General features: G+C 45.0%; 4 protein-coding genes across 6 annotated transcripts in view; all 4 read left to right on the top strand.

The window, feature by feature from the left end:
- Nucleotides 1-22,701, top strand: part of LOC128421747 (zinc finger and SCAN domain-containing protein 2-like) — a 42,826-nt gene extending 20,125 nt beyond the window's left edge. Inside the window, exon 2 of the mRNA XM_053404930.1 lies at nt 20,136-22,701. Within this exon, the coding sequence (XP_053260905.1) occupies nt 20,494-21,711 (1,218 nt within the window). The 5' untranslated portion in view covers nt 20,136-20,493 and the 3' untranslated portion in view covers nt 21,712-22,701. The remainder of the gene's footprint in view (nt 1-20,135) is intronic.
- Nucleotides 1-23,578, top strand: part of LOC128421774 (zinc finger protein 84-like) — a 238,925-nt gene that overhangs the window by 142,691 nt on the left and 72,656 nt on the right. The window lies entirely within an intron of this gene.
- Nucleotides 6,825-8,254, top strand: LOC128421743 (zinc finger protein 665-like). The gene has a single exon (XM_053404922.1). The coding sequence runs from the start codon at nt 6,886-6,888 to the stop codon at nt 8,221-8,223; it is 1,338 nt and encodes a 445-aa protein (XP_053260897.1). The 5' UTR covers nt 6,825-6,885; the 3' UTR covers nt 8,224-8,254.
- Nucleotides 12,619-23,578, top strand: part of LOC128421742 (zinc finger protein 665-like) — a 168,821-nt gene continuing 157,861 nt past the window's right edge. Inside the window, exon 1 of one of the 3 annotated variants that reach the window (XM_053404918.1) lies at nt 12,619-12,818. The gene's annotated coding sequence lies outside the window, so the exon portion shown is untranslated. The remainder of the gene's footprint in view (nt 12,819-23,578) is intronic. The other 2 variants (XM_053404914.1, XM_053404920.1) reach the window with 2 other exon arrangements.

Below are 23,578 nucleotides of genomic sequence, written 5' to 3'. Positions count from 1 at the left end.
TGATTAAGAATTGTAACTTAATAGACATTTGGAGACTGAGACATCCACTTGACAAACAGTTTATGTTTTATGCAGAATCGAATCAGTCAATGTCGCGAATCTATCAAATATGGGTATCTAATGAATTAACTCCAAGAATCATGCAAGTTGAAATTCAACCAAGAGTGATCTCAGATCATAATCCAATCAAATGTGAAATAAGAGGTTACGAAGAAATACTCCATCATTCAGATGGAGAATTAATGACTACCTTCTAGATGATCAAAATTTTTTAGAGGGGGCACAAAAGAAGCTGGCGGAGTATTTTATGAACGATTGTAATAAGGGTACAAAAATGAATGTAGTGTGGGATGCCAGCAAGGTGGTGATGAGAGGATTTTTTATCCAACAGAATTCAATACAAAATAAAAGCAGAGAGAAAGGCAAGAAAAAATTTTTAAGACAAATAATGGACAATGAACAAAAATTAATTGAGAAACCAGACAATTTGAAAATAAAACAGAATATAAAAGCTCTGCAAACACAATTTGCTATGATAATAAATAAAGAAGTGGAGTGGAATATAAAAAAATTGCGACAAAGGAACTTTGAATTTGCAAATAAATCAGGCAAATGGCTGGCATGGCAAATTAAGAAAAGAAAGGAACAGAATACAATAAATAAAATCATCATAGAAGGAGAAGAGATAGTTAATCCAAAAGGTATCAGAAAAGGATTCTTGGACTTTTACAGACATTTATATAATAGTAAAGAGAAAAATAACATGAGAAAAATAGAAAGATTCTTAAAAGAAAAAAAGGTGCAGAAGATCCCGACAGAAAAGAAAGAAAGGCTGAACGCCCCTATAGAAATGGAAGAGATTAAAGAAGCCATAAAAGAGTTGAAAAAAGGGAAAGCTCCAGGACCAGATGGATTTACAGCAAGTTATTATAAAGAAATGAGGCACATCCTGTCTACACCGCTGAGAGAAGTCATGAACAATATTCTTCAGGATAGAGAAATGCCGGAGACGTGGAAAGAAGTTTTTATTACACTAATTCCAAAACAAGACTCTGATTTGACTCAAGTTAAAAATTACAGGCCTATCTCATTGCTAAATACAGACTACAAAATTTTTGCAAGTATCTTAGCGAAGAGGTTGAAAAAGATATTACAAGAAATTATTCATAAAGACCAGGTGGGTTTCCTTCCTGGCAGACAGATGAAAGATAATATAAGGAATATAATTAATTTGTTAGAATATCTGACAGCCAGGAATGAGAAACAAGCTGCGCTAATATTTGTGGATGCAGAAAAGGCCTTTGATAACATTTCTTGGGACTTTATGTTAAAAAAAATTAGAATATATGGAAGTGGGGAAAGAATTCTTTAATGGAATAAAAGCGATATATACTGAACAAAGAGCGAAGCTTATTGTAAACAACATGACTACAGAAGAATTAAAAATATCAAAAGGTACGAGACAAGGATGCCCTCTCTCATCAATGTTATTCATAATGGTTCTGGAAATTTTCTTAAATTCAATAAGGAGAAATGAAGCAATAAAAGGTATGTCAGCAGGCCGGAATGAGTATAAAGTAAAAGCCTTTGCTGATGATCTGGTAATAACAGTGGGAAAACCGCTGGAAAGTGCAAAAGTAGTTTTGGAAGAAGTTGAACAATTTGGTCAAGTGGCAGGGTTTATATTAAATAAGAAAAAAACCAAAATACTTACAAAAAATATGGAACAAGGTATGATAGAAACAATGCAACAACAAATAGGGATAGAAGTGGTGAAAAAAGTTAAATATTTGGAAATCTGGTTAACCCTTAAGAATCTTGATTTGTTTCAGAATAACTATGAGCCAATGTGGAAGGGAATAAAGAAAGATCTAGAGGTGTGGGGTCGAATGAAGTTATCTTTTTGGGGGAGAATTTCAACGATTAAGATGAGCGTGCTGCCAAAGATGTTGTTTTTGTTTCAGACAATTCCAATAATCAAGGGGACAGTGATCTTTAAAGAATGGCAAAGAGCAATTTCAAGATATATCTGGCAGGGTAAGAAGCCAAGAATTCAGTTTAAGTTATTAACGGATGCGAAAGAAAGAGGAGGCTTCGCCCTGCCAGACTTGAAATTATATTATGAAGCTTCATGTCTCTGTTGATTGAAGGAATGGATAAAGTTAAAAAAGACTGATTTGTTAGATTTAGAAGGTTTTGATAACAGATTTGGCTGGCACCCATATTTATGGTGTGAGAAGAAAAAAATCCATAAAGGTTTCGAAAACCACATCTTTAGAAGATCTCTCATAGAAATATGGGAGAGGTATAAAAGTTTATTAGAACCAAGAATTCCCCACTGGCTATCTCCGTTAGAAGTTATGAGTCTTAAGAAAGTCAATTTAAGGGGGAACTGGATTACATACAAAGAACTGATAGTAAAAGAAGGAGGAAAATGGAAAATGAAACCTTATGAAGATGTGAAGGAGCATGTATATGATTGGTTGCATTATTATCAGGTTAATGAAATGTTTAAAAAGGATTTTAAAGAAAGAGGTTTTGATGAAAAAGAATCAAAATTTCAAATGGAAATAATAAATAATGAGTACAAAATTTTATCTAAAATGTATAAAATGTTGCTGGAATGGTATACAAAAGACGAGGAAGTTAAATCGGTTATGATACACTGGGCCAGAGATTTGGGTCATAATATACAGTTCAATGACTGGATAAAATTATGGAATGAAAATATAAAATTTACGGCATGCACTGCGTTAAAGGAAAATGTGATGAAAATGGTTTATAGATGGTATATTACACCCGTAAAATTGGCAAAAATGTATAAAACATGTAATAAGTGTTGGAAATGTAAAGAAAAAGAGGGAACATTTTACCATATGTGGTGGGATTGCAAGAAGGTGAAGGGTTTCTGGGAACTGATATATAATGAGTTGAAAAAGATGTTGAAATATACATTTGTTAAGAAACCAGAGGCTTTTCTTTTAGGAATAGTAGGAAATGAGATAAATAGAAAGGACTGTAAACTTTTCCAATACGCAGTAACTGCAGCGAGAATACTACTGGCCCAAAAATGGAAACAGGAACAACTACCGACGTTAGAAGAATGGAGAATGAAACTGATGGACTATGCAGAACTAGATAAACTAACGGGGAAGATCAAATATCTACGAGACCAAAAGTTCATCGAAGATTGGGGAAAATTTTCAGATTATTTGAAATGTATATGTGATGAGCAAACAACACTAGTGGGATTTCAAGAAGCTCTGTGAATGTTTGAGGAATATTGTGTAGAAGAAAAATAAGAGGGTGAAGGTATATAAATTGCAATATAAAAATTAGGAAATGTGTAATTAAAAAATTGAAACAAAAAAAAATTTTTTTTTCTTCCAGTAGCACCTTAAAGACCAACTAAATTAGCTCTTGGTATGAGCTTTCGTGTGCATGCACACTTCTTCAGATACACTGAAACAGAAGTTGCCAGATCCTTCTATATAGTGAGAAGGTGGGGAGGGGTATTACTCAGAAGGGTGGTGGGAATGGGTGATTGGCAGATAGCTGTGATGAGCCTGTTGACGACTCTTAACGACTGCAATAGGTCTTACAGGAAAAAGCAAGGGGTGAGAAGGTGAAAAATGGCTTTGTCATGTATAATGAGATAAGAATCCAATGTCTTTGTTCAGACCAGGTCTCTCCATGGTTTTAAGTTTGGTAATGAGTTGCAATTCAGCAGCTTCTCTTTCCAGTCTATTTCTGAAATTCCTTTGTAGTAATACAGCTACTTTGAGATCTTGTATAGAATGTCCTGGGAGATTGAAGTGTTCTCCTACTGGTTTCTCTGTCTTGTGATTCTTGATGTCCGATTTATGTCCGTTTATTCTTTGGCGTAAGGTTTGGCCTGTTTGTCCAATATAGAGAGCTGAAGGACACTGTTGGCATTTGATGGCATATACAATGTTAGACGATGAGCAATTAAATAGTCCCGAGATGGTATGTGTGATGTTGTTGGGGCCAGTAATGGTGTTGTCCGGGTGTATGTGGCAGCAAAGTTGGCATCTGGGTTTATTGCAGGCTCTGGTGCCAGTGTCCGTGTTACGTCTGGTTGTAGTATTATTGTGGGTTAGGAGTTGTTTAAGATTGGGTGGCTGTCTGTAGGCAATGAAAGGTCTTCCTCCCAGAGCTTGAGAAAGAGAACTGTCATTGTCCAGGAGAGGTTGTAGATCTCTGATGATGCGTTGTACTGTTTTAACTTGGGAGCTGTATGTGATGACTAGAGGTGTTCTGTTATATTCTTTTTTGGGTCTGTCTTGCAGCAAGTTCTCTCTGGGTATCTGTCTGGCTCTGTTGATCTGTTGTCTAACTTCATCTGCTGGGTATTTTAGTTCTAAAAAGGTTTGCTGTAGATCTCTTAGGTGAGAGTCTCTGTCTGTAGAATTGGAACAGATACGGCTGTAACGTAGTGCCTGGCTATATACAATGGACTGTTTGGTATGTTTGGGATGGTAGCTAGAGGCATGTAGATATGTTTGTCGGTCAGTTGGTTTACGGTATAAGGTGGTGTCTATGCGTCCATCCTGTATTTTTATAGTAGTGTCCAAAAATGTATTTCTTGCATAGATTGATTCATTGTTAGGTTGATTGTGGGGTGAAAATCATTGAATTTCTGGTGGAAGGTGTCCAGGGTCTGTTGACCATGTGTCCAGATGATAAAAATATCGTCAATGTATCGCAGGTACAAGAGAGGTTTGAGTGGGTAGGAGTTTAGGAAACGTTGTTTTAAATCTGCCATGAAGATGTTGGCATACTGTGGGGCCATGCGGGTGCCCATTGCTGTGCCGCTGATCTGAAGGAACAGGTCATCACCGAATTTGAAGTTGTTGTGGGTAAGGACAAATTGGCAGAGTTTGGTGGCAAAGTCCGCTGTGGTTTTATCTGAAATGGTGTTCCTTATAGCTTGTAAATCATCGTTGTGTGGGATGTTGGTATACAGAGATTCCACATCCATAGTAGCTAGTATAGTGTTGTTGGAGTATAGTGTAGTATAGTGAAGATTATTTAAAGATTGTATTTTCCTCAGAAAATCTGTGGTGTCACGTACATAGAAGCTGCTGAATTGCAACTCATTACCAAACTTAAAACCATGGAGAGACCTGGTCTGAACAAAGACATTGGATTCTTATCTCATTATACATGACAAAGCCATTTTTCACCTTCTCACCCCTTGCTTTTTCCTGTAAGACCTATTGCAGTCGTTAAGAGTCGTCAACAGGCTCATCACAGCTATCTGCCAATCACCCATTCCCACCACCCTTCTGAGTAATACCCCTCCCCACCTTCTCACTATATAGAAGGATCTGGCAACTTCTGTTTCAGTGTATCTGAAGAAGTGTGCATGCACACGAAAGCTCATACCAAGAACTAACTTAGTTGGTCTTTAAGGTGCTACTGGAAGAAAAAAATTTTTTTTTTGTTTTGACTATAGCAGACCAACACGGCTACCTATCTGTAATTAAAAAATTGAATAATGGATGATTGTTAGAGAGGCTGAAGGAAGTCCAAAAGAGAAAATATGTGATAAATTTCGATTGGATATTATAAATGTATATTGGAAAATCAATAAAAAATATTTATAATAAATAAATAAATAAATAAATAAATAAGTACAAAAAAATCTTTTCTAAAAAAACCTGAAGCCTTTTTATTGGGATTGAAAGGGAAGGAAATTAAAAAGAAGGATAAAAATCTTTTCTTGTACGCCACGACAGCAGCTAGAACTATGTTGGCCCAGAACTGGAAAACTGATACTCTACCTACAATCATGGAATGGCAGACCAAAATGATGAATTACGCAGAATTGGCTAGATTGTCGGGGAAAATATGGGACCAAGATGAAAAGAAGTTTGTTGAAAATTGGAGTAAATATTTGGTATATGTAAGAGAAAATGGTAAAACTTTAAAGACACTGGCAGGGTTGGAGTAACTCTAACGGCATAAGACAAAATACTATTAAATAGAATACGCGATGTTATAACTATATGATACTTACCGAAGAGATGAAGGGAAGTCCGAAGCTCGGCAGAGCTTAAGGCTTAGGTGGATGGATAAATGTATAATGAGTGTATGTATTCTATGTGTATGTGTAATAATGAAAATCAGTAAAAACTGATTTAAAAAAGAGAGAGAGATAGAGGTGGATGGAGGATTATGATGCCGAGGATGGGGAATGTCCAAAGGAACGATGAACCAGAGAAAAGGGGGACCTCTTCATGGACAGAGAGCAGCTGCCTTTCCTGTGAGGAAACAATTAATTTGAAAAGGCTGTATTCCAAGATCATATTGTGCTATTAACAATGAGTGAGGATTGTGAAAGGTGGTGATGCATTACTATCATTTGACATCATTGCATCTTTATTTCCTAAAAACTGGGAACATGGGTAGGAGGCGGGGGAATATAGGAAATGTTGAAATAAGAAAAGCTGCTAATGGCATTTGATGTGTTCTCTTTCCCTTTGTTCTCTTCCTTGAAACCAAATTAGGATTGCCTTTCCGCCCATTCTGAAGAAGGTGATACAGAAGACAGCCAGAATTCTGGGAGATGGGGAACCTTTCGTTTCATTACGAATAGCCATTAAAAAGTGTGAAATGTGGAATATGCTTCACTGAATGAGCACACATATCTCACATCAATAAACTCAAACAGGGGAGAAACCATTTAAAGGTATGGAGTGTGGAAAGAGCTTCAGTCGAAGTGATGAACTTGGAATACATCAACAGACTCACACAGGGGAGAACCCATTTAAATGCCTGGAGTGCGGAAAGAGCTTTAGTTCCAAGGCAACCCTTAGATCACATCAACAAACTCACACAGGGGAGAAACCATTTAAATGTATGGAGTGTGGAAAGAGCTTCAGTCAGAATAGATATGTTAAATTGCACCAGAGGATTCACACAGGGGAGAAACCATATAAATGTATCGAGTGTCGAAAGAGTTTTAGTGATAGTGGAAGCCTTAGAAAACATCAACGGACTCACATAGGGGAGAAATCGTTTCAGTGTATGGAGTGTGAAAAGAGCTTTAGTGATAGTGGAAGCCTTAGAAGACATCAACGGAGTCACACAGGGGAGAAACCATTTAAATGCATGGAATGTGGAAAGAGCTTCAGTTTCAATGCAACCCTTAGAAGACATCAACAAACTCACACAGGGGAGAAACCATTTAAATGCATGGAATGTGGAAAGAGCTTCAGTTTCAATGCAACCCTTAGAAGACATCAACTGGCTGACACACCGGGAAAACCATTTAAATGCATTGAGTGCGGAAAGAGCTTCAGTCAGAATAGAAACCTTAAAACACACCTACAGATTCACACAGGGGAGAAACCATATAAATGTTTGGAGTGTGGAAAGAGCTTCAGTTTCAATGGAAAACTTAGAAGACATCAACAGACTCACACGGGGGAGAAACCATTTAAATGCCTGGAGTGCGGAAAGAGCTTTAGTGATAAGGGAAGACTTAGAAGACATCAATGGACTCACACAGGAGAGAAACCATTTAAATGTTTGGAGTGCGGAAAGAGATTTAGTGAAAATGGAACACTTAGAACACATCAACGGACTCACACAGCGGAGAAACCATTTAAATGCCTGGAGTGCGGAAAGAGCTTCAGTCAGAATGGAAACCTTAAAACACATCTACAGATTCACACAGGGGAGAAACCATATAAATGTTTGGAGTGTGGAAAGAGCTTCAGTTTCAATGGAAACCTTAAAACACATCAACGTACACATACAGGGGAGAAACCATTTAAATGTATGGAGTGCGGAAAGAGCTTTAGTGATAGTGGAAAACTTAGAAGACATCAACGGACTCACACAGGAGAGAAACCATTTAAATGTATGCAGTGTGGAAAGAGCTTCAGTTTCAATGCAGCCCTTCAAAGCCATCAACGGACTCACACAGGGGAGAAACCATTTAAATGTATGGAGTGTGGAAAGAGCTTCAGTCAGAGTGGACAGCTCAATATACATCAACCGATTCATACAGGGGAGAAACCATTTAAATGTTTGGAGTGCGGAAAGAGCTTTAATGATAATGGAACACTTAGAAGACATCAACAGACTCACACAGGGGAGAAACCATATAAATGCATGGAGTGCGGAAAGAGCTTCAGTCAGAATGGAAATCTTAGAAAACATCAGCAGACACACAGGGCAGAAACCATTTAAATGTATGGACTGTGGAAGCAGCTTCAGTCAGAATAGAACCCTTGATTTATGTCAACAAACTCACACGAAACACAAACCTTATAAATATCAGGAAAGTAGATAGAGGTTCAGTCCTAGTGGAAGTTCTAAATCAACAGACTCACGGACAGGAAGAACTTTAGTACTTGAAACCCTTCAAACCATCAACAACCTCACAGAGGAGAAGCAGTTTAAATGAAAAGATTGCAAAAAGTGCTTTATTTATAAAGGAGTGTTTATCTGGATTGCTGGTGGTCAGTGAGGATTAGGGCCGGGCGATATATTGTTCCAAACTGGTTTCTAGACCACATCGTGATAACCTTTCAAAAACAATTGATATGGCAACATACCAAGAATCACAGTGTGTGTTTCTGGGATGCCCATTTGCCTGGAAGCAGCCGGCAGAAAGCTTTTATTCATGAAGCCCCTGAATATGCTGAGTTGCTGACTTCCCTCCCAGACGACAGGAAGCGAAAGACACACATCCATTGCCCTGCGTCCTTCCAGCCTCTTTCCTCCCTTGCTCCCTTCTGCCGGTTTGTGTGCCTGACTTAGATATCCTGTGTGCTGTATTTTGTTTACTGCTGAAACTGGATTTGCTCTCAGGAGCTAAGTTTTGTGCCTCACTGGGGACCCAGTGAGAACTGTATGCTTTGAAAGCTCAGTAAATTATTACCGAAGAAGTCCTGCTGCTTCTCTGTGTGTTTTTGACCTCAGTGTGGGAATTGATCTACACGTGGCCCCTACGCTCCTCCTGCCATGGAGTTGCTTTACTCAAGCATGCAAGACGGGTCCATCTGTGTGCACTCAAAAGCAAATAAAGTAGGAGTCGCCTTTCTATGAGAGTACAGTGGAAGCTTGGGTTACAGACGCTTCAGGTTACAGACACTTCAGGTTACAGACTCTACTAACCCAGAAATAGTACTTTGGGTTAAGAACTTTGCTTCAGGATGAGAACAGAAATCGCACAGTGGCAGCAGGAGCCCTCATTAGCTAAAGTGGTGTCTAGGTTAAGAACAGTTTCAGGTTAAGAACGGACTTCCGGAAGGGATTAAGTTCTTAACCTGAGGTACCACTGTAATGTGTTTTCAACTTTTTTTTGGTTTTTTAAAATTTCGTAATCTGCTCTAGGAGATTCGGATTACAGACAGGGAACTAACAGTAATGATGATGATGGTACATTGCTTAACGCTCCCCCTCCCCAGTGATGAATACTTGAGGGCACTCCTGGGTCCATCATGGTCGCTTGAGGCCCATGTCCAGCTCAGACTAGTTCCCCACCTCACAGACCTTTTGGGACAGAGAGGACATGGCCCTGGTCTTCCCTGCTCTGCACCAGATGGGATGGTTGCAACACTCTCTGTGTGGAACTGGCCTTGAAGGTGACTTGGGAACTGGCCCAAAATGCAGCAGCCAGATGATTGGCTGGGCTGCCTTTCTTTATGAATGGCATTTCTCTCCCACCTCTTTGCCCAAGGAGATCAAGGCGGCATCCATGGGTCTACCCCTCCCCACTGAGTCCCCCCACAACAAACACATTGGATTCCTGTTTTAAAACAGTTGCACTGGTTGTTTCCTTTCCAGCAGGACCTCTCCTGCTCTCAATGCCTTGGCTTGTGAGACCTCCAGTGGTGCTTTCATGGAACTATAGAAGTGGATGGGACCCCAAGGATCATCTAGCTCAACCCCAGGCAATCTCAGAGGCCACGCTTGCATCTGGAGGAACTGAGCACTGGAGGAGAAAATGGGCCCTGCAGGATCAGGCCAGAGGCCTCCCTCCTATAGGGGAGACAGAGAAGAGGAGCCACCCATTGCCCTCTCCTCCTCCTCCACAGATTGGCCTCCTCCTCTTTTAACGCCACCTTTATTGGTGGCCTCTGCCTCTTGTGGGAGGGAGTTCCACAGGTTTTACTCTGCCCTGCAAGAGGAAGCGCTTTCTCTTCTCTGCCTTCCTTCCTTCTCCTTTCACAGGTGAGGTTTTAGGGACCAGCGTATATTTCATGTCCGAATGTTTCCATCCGCGGACAACCTCTGTTATACAAGGGGAATGATCCATACATCCGAATGGGGTTTCTCTGCATGCATTTCCCCGCTCCTGGACCCAAAGGGCCAGCAGCGCATCCATGCAAAGGAAGAGCAGAGCTGCCGCCCTCCTGCGACCCTCCGCGCCCTGACTTGCCCCCCTCTTGCCATGCAGCGCTGGGACCCCCGCTCTCCCCATGGGCCCTATGTTGGGAGAGAAGAGACTCACTGGATCCCAGCAGGCGCCCCCAGGCAGCCTCTGCAGAGCCGAACCAACGGGACCCCCACACGCCCGACTTCTTGCAGGAAAGGGAGGGAGAGGCTTTTGATCTGGAGGACCCTGCCCCCCCTCTTACTTTCCTGTCTAGGAATCTAGCTCGTTTCTGTTTAATCCTTGGCAAGCCGAGCGCACCCAACTCACGCCTCTCCCTGTCTCGAGAGCCGGAGCATCGCGCACCAATGGCATCCCGATAAGGCAGAGTAGGAGAGGTTTATGGATTATTTCCGGCAACGGATACATTCAGTTTTGGACAGCAGCTGAACAGCTGGCCCCTGAACACGGGTCCTATGTAATCTTCACTGGCTCCCGGTCCACTTCCGAGCACCATTCAAAGTGTTGGTGCTGACCTTGAAAGCCCCAAATGGTCTCAGCCCAGTAGAAGGGGAGGAGCACCTCCACGTCCATCGCTCAGCCCGGACACTGAGGTCCAGCTCCGAGGGTCTTCTGGCAGGTCCCTCATTGCGAGAAGTGAGGTCACAGGGGGCCTTTTCGGTTGTCGTGACTGCCCTGTGGAACACCCACCCACCAGATGTCAAGGAGACAAACCTCCATAGAGGCCTAAAAGCAGCTCCGTATCGGGAAGCTTTTAATATTTCATGTTGGGTCATGTTTTCTTCTATTCTTTTGGAAGCTGCCCAGAGACAATGTTCTTGTTCTTGTTGTACATGTTGTTGTCGTTGGACATCCAGCTTTTAATAGCCAACAACACAGAGATAAAGGGCTGCTTCGTTCTGTGCTTTTGGACTCCTATGTGGGCTTATGGTTCTGGGGCTTGTGGATCTCATGGATTTAATGTCTTGCCATTATAAATGCACGGGGATAAGTGCATTTACACAGACACATTTCCGCAAAAAGACTAAAACTCCGGCATGTAGCCGCATTGGAGCCTTTCTGCAAATGGCCTTTGCAACACAACTCACTGGGTGGTAACAAAGTATACACGTTTGCCTCTTTTCAACGTAGCCCCGTTTCCTCAATGAATCCACCCATTTATTGATAAAATGTAACTTCTGCCAGGAAAACCTGAGCTGAAATAGTAAGGAGAGCAAAACAGCAGCCCTGTCTGACCCCAGTCACGTGGCAGGAGATTCTTCCTGAGGGCCCCCCCCCACGTGAGATGGGTATGACATCATGGATGATCCATTGATGATCCATATGATCCATTGGTGACCCCCATTGTTACGGTAAAAATCTGGGTGCGAGGCTGCTCAGCCACCCAGCTCGTCGGACTAAGTCCGCGGGTCCCTGCGGAGAAAAATGAGCTCAGCCGGAGACAGGAGCAAGCTGCAGAAGATCCACGTTTATTGCGCAACAGGTTCAAGGCGAGATTGAACAGCGAGAAAGGGGTGACATAAACTTTTGAAACTTCCCTCCATGTCCCAGAATACAGTGCAAAATACATCCCAGTTACATCATGAATACATTAAAGAGAGGTTGGGTTACACAGGATTAACATATGGAGGAGGGAGGGGGGAATATGCAGAGCTGGAGATATGCGCAGATAAGCACATCCTGATGAGAAGACAATGGTCCATGTACTGGCATTTCCTGGGGGAAAGGCTTGGCAGAGTGATTTGACAGGATTAGGGTCTTGACACCTTGCTTGAGGGATTATGGAGGACAGGGGAGGTGTGATGGAGTCCTAGAGAAATTGAGCAAATTGGCACGTTGATTTTCTATGAATTTTATAGATTTTAGTCCCTTTTGACATTGACAATTGGAAATAAATTGCTATATTGTAGCGAAGAAGAAGGTGAAGAAGACATGCCCCCCCTCCATATCAAACAGCACCAATATCTAAAACACGGACGGATCTAAGCTCATGGGGTGGGGGAGAGGAGCATTTTGCAACGTAAACCTTGTAGGCGGGACGGGACCCACTTTGCAGCTGGATCTCCGGGATCAGCCCCTCCCTCGCTCTCCAATCCACTAAAGGAAGGGAGGAAAACCTTCCTCTCCTCCCCCCCTCACTCAAACGTTCCCTCCCCTCCCTGCACATCCTCCTCTCACCCCGCCCCCACCATCCCAAATCCCTCCCCCAATACATTGCTCCTCCTCCAATCCGGCTCTCCTGTTCCAGGAATGGGGGGGGTGAGCCCCCTCCCAAACTGCCTGCTTCTCCCGGAAGTGGAGCTTCCACTCCGAATTGCTGCTCTGCGCCGCAGCTCTAGGGGCGCGCGCTTTTGGAAAGGGGAGGAGGGGCGGCAGGTAAATCCCCCCCACCCACGTGGATGTTGCAGGAAAGGAAAGGAGGATCGGGAGCGAGGACAAAGAGGTAAAGGGGTCGCGGAGGAGAGGGTAGAAAAGGACCCAGAGACCCCCGCCAGCTCCCCAAAGCGCCTTCCGTGGGGCCTGGATCCCTGCATGCGTGCTGTTAAGGGGGCTTTTCTTGGCAGGGGTGGACATGGGGCGCCCACCCACGGGGACTCCCTGGCCCCGTTTTCCCCGCGCAGGCATCCCTGGGGCGCGGAGAAGCGGGCCAGGAAAGGGTTAAGGGGTGCGGGAGACGCCTGGATAGAGACCCCCCTGTCCCTCCCCGGCTCGTCTTGGGGGGCATTAGGGACGGAGAGATGGGTCGCGCAGGGCGAGGGGTGAGCCGGGCCAAGGGGGCGTCTGGGTGGAGGGGAGACTTCGGGAGAAAGAGAGGGGGTCATGGAAGTGGGGGGAGAAGGGAAGAGGCACCCCCGGGTCACGGAAACGCAGCAATGGGGGGGGGAGAGGAAGACCAGTCTTTGGGGAGACATCTCCATCATGACGCCCACGATGAATCTCCGGAGGGGCCGCCTTGGCTTCTCCCTCCCGCCCAGGAATGGGCCCCCCCTTCAAGGCAACCAGAGAAGGATCCCTGGAAAGTGGGGGGTCCAGTCCCCCCACCCTTCCTTCCTACAAGCTCCATCCTCTTCCCACCCCATAAGCCCCTGCCCTGTCCGGATGCAGCGATTCTTCCCAGTCCAACCATTGGTCCCCTGGAGAGGAGAGGAAATCCCGAGAGGAAGAGGGGAGGGGGGAGGCCTTCTCAGAAGCGGCTCTTGGTTTCCGCAATCCCACCCAGGAAGCAGCCAGAAACCTTTTCCTCTCTCTCAGGCTTCCATCTTTAAGTCTCTTTTCAACTGCCTGGTTGATTGAGGATGAGGATAATGTACACCTGTCATCAGAAACAGGGGTGCAGAATCCATGAAATGGCTCTCAGGGCTGATATAGAAGTTGCACCTCAAAAGCATTTCTGTTCCTCTTATTCTTTGTAGGCAGTGTCAGAGTGACTGACAAGCTGAGATACAATCCATCAGCATCTGATGACAGCGACTCCATGAATCTTCCCAGTCAAAGGACCCATTTTCATGATAGACAGTGCCTGGGGCTGGAGGCTCTACACACCGGGTGTGCCTGTGCAGGCCAAAGACTGCCAGTATTAGCACAGGTGAGGTGTGTGACCTCCCCAAATTTACAGAATGTATGTGAATGAGCGTTCGTGGGTGGGATTATAGTTTACGGCAACCCTGTGATTTTCCCCACCCATAACATTTCTTGAGCTAATATTGCAGTACAAATACCAAAATAACTACAAAAGAATCACAAAAGAATAATAATTGTAGTATTTATACCCTGCCCATCTGCTTGGGTTTCCCCAGCCACTCTGGGCAGCTTCCAGTACATATAAAAGACAGGAAAACATCAAACATTATAAACCTCCTGACACAGGGCTGCCTTCAGCTGTCTTCCAAATGTCAGGTAGTTGTTCATTTCCTTGACCTCTGAAGGGACAGCGTTCCACAGGGTGGGTGCCACCACCGAGAAGGCCCTCTGCCTGCTTCCCTGTACCCTCACTTATCACAGAGAGGGGACCAGCAGGAGGACCTCAGAGGAGGACCTCAGTGTTCAGAGTGAAGGATGGGGGTGGAGACGCTCCTTCAGGTCTACAGGGCCAAGGCGGTTGAGGGCTTTAGGTCGCAGATCTTGCTCCTCCATAATGATCTCCAAGTCCGACATATAGTTAGCAGAATAGGAAAAAACACTCAGAGGCAGCAAAAAATCCATTCAGCAGATAAATTTAGTACAGAAGGCAAAGAAGCATGACTATCCAAAAACTGAATTTACAGTAAAACCCTAACACAGCATAGCAAAACAGCCCTCAAGTAAGAAAGACACAAGCAGAGTAGAGAATAGCAAAATAGGAAGTGGGACCAGGCGCCTTTCAATACTGTGATTTATAAACAATTCAGTGTCAGAGTAACCTTGGGACGGGATAACAAGCCTGGCTCACTCCAGTTTAAGCCAGCTTCATCTGGTTCCCAAAACAAGGAAGGTTCAGCATAATCTCATTACAACTGATCCCACCCCCTGCTCTCAGCAGAAAGGAAACTCCCTGATCAGGTAAGATGTTCCAGCTAGAGAAAACGCCAGCTTTGAATCACACAGAGTAAAACCACCAGAACCTTCTTGAACCAATAGACTAGGAATGATCTCTATATGTCAGATCAATACTTTTCTTGCCTGAAAGATGCAACCATGACAATTTAAAGATCAGCACAAACAGTTTGAATTGTGCTCCGAAATGCACTGAGAGCGAGTGAAGATCCTTTAGGACAGTGTTACAAGGTTGAACTTTCCATTAAGTACAGTTATCCCTTTGCCTTGAATATCCAGCTTTGTCAGTGCCAGATTAGGATAGTCCTGCGTCAGAAGACAGGCACGAGATCAGGCAGCACATCATTATTATAAGGAACAGGGGGTGGGTGTTTCCGTCTGGGATTCCCATTTGCCAGCTGCTTTCCTTCCGCTTCTCCTGCTCTCTCCATGCAATGTGAGGCATGTAGACAGAGGTCCATCTCCCAGAACAGGAGCTTCCCTGAGCACCCATTCAGCTGACCCCAAGCACCAAGCCTTGTCACTAGTTCTCTGACTGACCCAGACCACAGTCCCTGGAAAAGATGTAGACCTGGGTCTCCCAAAATGGTCCACTTGGACCTCTTGAGGCCATTGGGACTGTGAAGGTGACTCATGAAGAACTACAGGTGGAAACAGGGCTGGATGGAGGATTATAATAATATAATCATAATAATTTATTATTTATACCCCGCCCACCTGGCTGAGTTTCCCCAGCCACTCTGGGCGGCTTCCAATAAAATGTTTAAAACAGTACAGCGTTAAATATTAAGAACCTCCCTGAACAGGGCTGCCTTCAGATGTCTTTTAAAGATAAGATAGCTGCTTATTTCCTTCACATCTGAAGGGAGGGTGTTCCACAGGGTGGGCGCCACTACCGAGAAGGCCCTCTGTCTGGTTCCCTGTAACCTCATTTCTCACAATGAGGGAACCGCCAGAAGGCCCTCGGAGCTGGACCTCAGTGTCTTTATGATGCAGAGGATGAGGAATGTCCAAAGGAACGATGGACCAGAGAAAGAGAGGGCCTGCATGGACAGAGAGCAGCTGCCTTTCCTGTGAGGAAGCAATTGATTTGAAAAGGCTGTATTCCAAGATCATGCTGTGCTATTAATGATGTTTGAGGATTGTGAAAGGTTGCTGCTGCATTACTATCATTTGATGACATTGCTTTTTCATTTGCTGTGCGTAAGAGTGGGTGGGGTGGGTGTTTAGTTGGGTGTGGGAATTTGTTTAATTTAATTAAATATGGTGTGTTTGTAACATTCTCTTTTTTTGTTTGTTTTATTGTTTTGTTAGTTTGTTTTTTGTATAGGTTTTAATTTGATTTTAAGGGGAGGGGTCAGGGCTGCCTGGGAGTGGATCCCAACAAACAAAACGGCTGGGGCAGGTTCCACGGGGGGGATGTACTGGGACAACCGATCTCAGTGATCACGGGTAGGAGGAGGAGTTACGCTAAGACCAGACCACGTCGTTACCGAGGAAGCGGGCTTAGTCATTGTTTGAGGACTATCCCTGCCTCCAGGTCTGGTCTTGACCAGACGGGATACTGGAATCAGCAAAGGGATACCCACACAACCTGAAGGTGCTGCTGTGCAATGCCAGGCCAATGATCCATAAAACGACTGTGATCCATGACTTGATCGTGGATGGAGGACTTGACCTGGCATGTGTAACAGAGGCTTGGTTGGATGAAGCAGATGGGCCTGTCCTTGCCGATGCTTGTCCGCCAGGTTTCTCTTACACACAGCAACCCAGGTCATGTGGGCGGGGAGGGGGGTTTGCAGTGATTTTTAGGAAGTCATTAGTTTGCACCAGGCGTCCTATTGAGAAGACCCAGTTTTCTGAGTGCATGTTCTGGAAGTTGGGCAATAGGGGCAGTACAGGATTCCTTTTGGTGTACTGACCCCCCCCCCCCGCTTCACCAATAATAATAATAATAATAATAATAATAATAATAATAATTTATTATTTATACCCCGCCCATCTGGCTGGGCCTCCCCAGCCACTCTGGGCGGCTTCCATAAAAACCAAAAATACAGTAAAATATCACACGTTAAAAACTTCCCTGAACAGGGCTGCCTTAAGATGTCTTCAAGGATTCCCTGTCCGAGCTGCTTCAGGTCGTGGCGGATTTTCTCCTGGAGAAACCTAGTTTGGTTGTCCTAGGGGATTTTAACATCCATGCCGACACGACCTTACAAGGGGCCGCTCGGGACTTTGTGGAAAGCATGGCCTCCATGGGGCTGTCCCTGAATAAGTCTGGCCCAACCCATAGCTGCAGACATGCCTTGGACCTGGTGTTTACCTCTATGGATGTTGGTGATCTGACACTAAGTAAAAGCAAAACAAAAGAAGTGCCATGGTCAGATCACTTCCTGGTGCAACTGGACTTCTCCGCGACCCTTCCCCTCTGCAGGGAGGTGGGACCGATTTGGATGGTCTGCTCCCACCATATAATGGATCCAAATGGTTTCCAGAGAGTGGTAGGGGATGCTTTATCCCATGTTGATGGCCTTTCAGCTGATTCCCTGGTGGCCCGCTGGAATGTGGAGTTAACCTGGGCTATTGACTGGCTCCGAAGCACCCTCTCTGATTGCATGGAGCCCGAACAGCCCCGTGGTTTTCCACGGATCTGAGGGCAATGGAACAATCGTTGAGACGGCTAGAGCACCGGTGGCGGATGACCCATTCTGAAGCTGACCAGACACGGGTTAGAGCTGAATGTTGAGCCTACCAAGTTGCGGTAGTGACGGCTCTATTGCATCTGCAGAAAACAGCAGCAGGAGACTTTTTCAGGTGGTTCGCAATTTAGCAGAACCACCTGCTCCATCAGGGCTCAGTGCGGCCCACATGATCTCCTGCAATGATTTTGCAAAGTTTTTTACAGATAAAGTCGCTCAGATTCACTCAGGTCGCTCAAGTCGCTCAGGTAGACTCCACCGTGGCATCAGGGCTGGGACGGGAGAGTGCTAGAGTTTGTCTAGTCAAGTTGTGTGGGATCAATTCCAACCTGTTACCCCCGAGGATGTGGACAGACTGCTTGGACGAGTGAAACCAACCACTTGTCTCCTTGATCCTTGCCCATCCTGGCTGATAAAAGCTAGCCAGGAAGGGCTGAGCGATGGGCTTTGTGGTGTGGTGAATGCTTCCCTCCATGAGGGAGCCTTTCCAGACCCGCTGAAAGAGGCAGTTCTTAAACCGCTTCTTAAAAAACCATTTTTAGATGCGGCCACGATGCCCAACTATCGCTGAGTCTCAAATCTTCCATTCTTGGGCAAGGTGATTGAGCGAGTAGTTGCTGAACAACTCCAGGCATGCCTGGAAGAAGCGGACCATTTGGATCCCTTCCAGTTGGGATTCAGGCCTCATAAAAATATCTTGAAGGTCCCAGGCCACAGAGAAGTTAGGCTGGCCTCAACTAGAGCCAGGGCTTTTTCGGCTGTGGCTCCGACCTGGTGGAACACTCTGTCACAAGAGACTAGGGCCCTGCGGGACTTGACATCTTTCCGCAGGGCCTGCAAGACAGAGCTGTTCCGCCAGGCCTTTGGCCAGGGCACAGCCTGACTCCCTCCCTCGGCAATCTTCGTGGAGCTCTGGCCCAATAGTGGCCAGTGGCTTGAATTTAATTAATTTTATAATGAATGATTTTAGAGTGTTGTTTGTGTTGTACTTTTGTATTGTTTATTGTTGTTAGCCGCCCTGAGCCCAGCTTCGGCTGGGGAGGGCGGGATATAAATAAAATTTATTATTATTATTATTATTATTATCATGGGACTGAAACTGCCTTGGTCGCACTGGTTGATGATCTCTGGTGGGCTAGGGACAAAGGTTTCCTAGTTCTGCTGGATCTGTCAGCGGCCTTTGATACCATTGAGCATAACATCCTTCTGGACCGTCTTGAGGGGCTGGGAGCTGGGGGCACTGTCATACAGTGGTTCCACTCCTTTCTCCTGGGCCGTGTCCAGAAAATGGTGTTGGGGGATGAGTGTTCAGAACACTGGGCTCTTACTTGTGGGGTGCCTCAAGGTTCTGTACTCTCCCCCATGCTTTTCAACATCTACATGAAGTCGCTGGGAGAGATCATCAGGGGGTTTGGCCTGGGTGTTCATCCGAATGCGGATGATACCCAGCTCTACCTATCTTTCAAATCAGAACCAGTGAAGGCAGTGAAGGTCCTGTGTGAGTGTCTGGAGGCGGTTGGAGGATGGGTGGTGGCTAACAGATTGAGGTTGAATCCTGACAAGATAGAAGTACTGCTTTTGGGGGACAGGAGGCGGGCAGGTGTGGAGGATTTCCTGGTCCTGAATGGGGTAACTGTGCCCCTGAAGGACCAGGTGCGCAGCCTGGGAGTCATTTTGGACTCACAGCTGTCCATGGAGGCGCAGGTCAATTCTGTGTCCAGGACAGCTGTCTACCAGCTCTATCTGGTACGCAGGCTGAGACCCTATCTCCCTGTGGACTGCCTTGCCAGAGTGGTGCATGCTCTGGTTATCTCCCGCTTGGACTTCAATGTGCTATACGTGGGGCTACCTTTGAAGGTGACCCAGAAACTAAAACTAATCCACAATGCAGCAGCTAGACTGGGGACTGGGAGAGGCCACCGAGACCACATAACACCGGTCTTGAAAGACCTACATTGGCTGCCAGTATGTTTCCGAGCACAATTCAAAGTGTTTGTGCTGACCCTTAAAGCCCTAAACGTCCTCGGTCCAGTATACCTGAAGGAGCGTCTCCACCCCTCATTGTTCTGCCTGGACACTGAGGTCCAGTTCTGAGGGCCTTCTGGCGGTTCCCTCACTGCGAGAAGCAAAGTTACAGGGAACCAGGCAGAGGGCCTTCTCGGTAGTGGCACCCTCCCTGTAGAACGCCCTCCCACCAGATGTCAAAGAGATAAACAACTACCAGACTTTTAGAAGACATCTGAAGGCAGCCCTTTTTAGGGAAGCTTTTAATGTTTGATGTATTACAGTATTTTAATGTTTTTCTGGAAGCTGCCCAGAGTGGCTGGGGAAGCCCAGCCAGATGGGCAGGGTATAAATAATAAATTATTATCATTACCATTATTATTATTATTATTATTATTATTTCATAAAAATTGGGAACATGGGTAGGAAGCGGGGGAATGTAGGAGATGTGTGAAATAAGAGAAGGGGCAAATGGTGATTGATTTGTTCTTTTCCCTTTGTTCTCTTCCTTGGAATCCAAAAAGGACTTCCTCTCTGCCCACTCTGAAGAAGGTGTTACAGAAGAATGTCAGAATTCCAGGGGACGGGAATAGACATTGAAATGTGAGAAATGTGGAATATGCTTCACTGAATGAGCACACATAGCTCACATCAACAAACTCACAGGAGAGAAACCTTTTAAAGATTTGAAGTGTGGAAAGAGTTTCACTGATAGTGAAAAACCTAGAACACACCAGCAGACTCACATGGGTAAGAAAGGATTCCAATGCAGGGAGTGTGGGAAGAGCTTCAGTCAGAGTGGAACCCTTAAATTACACCAAAGGACTCACACAGGGGAGAAACCATTTAAATGTATGGACTGTGGAAAGAGCTTCAGTCAGAATGGAAACCTTAGAATACATCAACGTACACATACAGGGGAGAAACCGTGTAAATGCATGGCTTGTGGAAAGAGCTTTAGTGATAGTGGAACCCTTAGAAAACATCAACATATTCACACAGGAGAGAAACCATATGGAGTGTGGAAAGAGCTTCAGTTTCAGTTCAAACCTTAGACAACATCAACTGACTCACACAGGGGAGAAACCATTTAAATGCATGGAGTGTGGAAAGAGCTTTAGTCAAAATGCGCACCTAACTTTACACCATCAAACTCACACAGGTGAGAAACCATTTAGATGTATGGAGTGTGGAAAGAGCTTCTTTCAGATTGGAAACCTTAGAATACATCAACGGACTCATACAGGGGAGAAACCATATACATGTATGGAGTGTGGAAAGAGCTTCAGTCACGATGCAGGCCTTAGATCACATCAACGGACTCACACAGGAGAGAAACCATTTAAATGTATGGAGTGTGGAAAGAGCTTTAGTTACGATGCAGGCCTTAGACAACATCAACGGACTCATACAGGGGAGAAACCATATAAATGTATTGAGTGTGGAAAGAACTTCAGCCAGAGGGCACACCTTAGACAACATCAACGGACTCACACAGGAGAGAAACCATTTAAATGCATGGTGTGTGGAACAAGCTTTAGTTATGGTGGAAGCCTTAGATCACATCAATGGACTCACACAGGAGAGAAACCATTTAAATGTATGGAGTGTGGAAAGAGTTTTACTTACGATGCAGACCTTAGACAACATCAACGGACTCACACAGGAGAGAAACCATTTAAATGCATGGAGTGTGGAAAGAGTTTTAGTGTTAGTGGAAGCCTTAGAACACATCAACGAACTCACACAGGGGAGAAACCATTTAAATGTATGGAGTGCGGAAAGAGCTTCATTCAGATTGGACAACTTAGAACACATCAACGAACTCACACAGGGCAGAAACCATATAAATGTATCAAGTGTGGAAAGAACTTCAGTCAGAGTGCACACCTTAGACAACATCAACGGACTCACACAGGAGAGAAACCTTTTAAATGTATGGAGTGTGGAAAGAGCTTCAGTTATAGTGGAAACCTGAGAGTACATCAACAGACTCACATCGGTAAGAAACGATTTAAATGTATGGAGTGTGGAAAGAGCTTCAGTTATAGTGGAAACCTTAGAACACATCAGCAGACACACAGGGCAGAAACTGTTTAAATGTATGGACTGTGGAAGGAGCTTCAGTCAGAGTGGAAGCCTTGATTTATGTCAACAAACACACAAAAGACAAACCATATAAATATCAGGAAAGTAGACAGAGGTTCAGTCCTAGTGGAATCCTACATCTACAGACTCATGGACAGGAAGAACTTTAACAGTTGACACCCTATAAACCCATCAACCCTCAAAGAGGAGAAGCTGTTTAAAGGGAAAGATTGCAGAAAGTGCTTTAGTTATAATGGAGTGTTTAAGGAACATCTAAGAGCCAGTGTGGTGTAGTGGTCAAGAGTGGTTCGTAATCTGGGGAACCGTGTTTGCGTCTCCGCTCCTCCACAGGCAGCTGCTGGGTGACCTTGGGCCAGTCATACTTCTTTGAATTGTCTCAGCACCACTCACCTCACAGAGGAAGGGAAAGGAGAATGCTAGCCACTTTGAGACTCCTTCGGGTAGTGATAAAGCGGGATATCAAATCCAAACTCTTCTTCTTCTCAGAGTGGAGAACCCATTTAAATGTATGGAGGGAGGAACGTGTTCCTTTCAGAGTTTACTCTTCTTCACAGCAATGAACTTAGCAGAAAATCCATCTTCAAAGCATGTCATGTATTTGTTCTGCTGTTTATATGTAAAACTGTATAGTAATGAAATAATGAAGGTAATATCCCACAATAATGAGTATAATTTTAGATGTAAGGTACCTTTTGATAGTGAGGGGGAGAGGGTGAATCTGTATTTCTGGTGGTGAGTGAGGATTAGGGCTGGGCATATATTGATCTCATCCTATACCGGTTTCTAGACTACATTGTGATAACCTTTGGAAAACAATGGATATGGCAATACACCACGAATCACAGTGTGTGTTTCTGGGATGCACATTTGCCTCAAAGCAGCCGGCAGAAAGCTTTGCTTCATGAAGGGCTTCTGGCTGATCGCTCGCCATCACAGTTGGAGATCTCTTTATCGGAGGAGACCTCGGTATATCAAAGGCAGGGGAAATAATAATAATAATAATAATTTATTATTTGTACCCCGCCCATCTGGCTGGGTTTCCCCAGCCACTCTGGGCGGCTTCCATAGAAAACCAAAAATACACTAAAATATCACAGATTAAAAACTTCCCTGAACAGGGCTGCCTTAAGATGTCTTCTGAATGTCAGGTAGTTATTTATCGCTTTGACATCCGATGGGAGGGCGTTCCACAGGGCAGGCGCCACTACCGAGAAGGCCCTCTGCCTGGTTCCCTGTAGCTTTGCTTCTCGCCATGAGGGAACCGCTAGAAGGCCCTCGGCGCTGGACCTCAGCGTCCGGGCAGAACGATGGGGGTGGAGACGCTCCTTCAGGTATACTGGGCCGAGGCCGTTTAGGGCCTTAAAGGTCAACACCAGCACTTTGAATTGTGCTCGGAAACGTACTGGGAGCCAATGTAGGTCTTTCAAGACCGGTGTTATGTGGTCTCGGCGGCCGCCCCCAGTCACCAGTCTAGCTGCCGCATTCTGGATTAGTTGTAGTTTCCGAGTCACCTTCAAAGGTAGCCCCACGTAGAGCGCATTGCAGTAGTCCAAGCGGGAGATAACCAGAGCATGCACCACTCTGGCGAGACAGTCCGCGGGCAGGTAGGGTCTCAGCCTGCGTACTAGGTGGAGTTGGTAGACAGCTGCCCTGGACACAGAATTGACCTGCGCCTCCATGGACAGCTGTGAGTCCAAAATGACTCCCAGGCTGCGCACCTGGTCCTTCAGGGGCACAGTTACCCCATTCAGGACCAGGGAGTCCTCCACACCAGCCCGCCCCCTGTCCCCCAAAAACAGTACTTCTGTCTTGTCAGGATTCAACCTCAATCCATTAGCCGCCATCCATCCTCCAACTG

Source organism: Podarcis raffonei, chromosome 10 (assembly GCF_027172205.1).
Source record: "Podarcis raffonei isolate rPodRaf1 chromosome 10, rPodRaf1.pri, whole genome shotgun sequence".
Taxonomy (NCBI): domain Eukaryota; kingdom Metazoa; phylum Chordata; class Lepidosauria; order Squamata; family Lacertidae; genus Podarcis; species Podarcis raffonei.
This window is presented reverse-complemented; position numbering and strand designations above follow the sequence as displayed.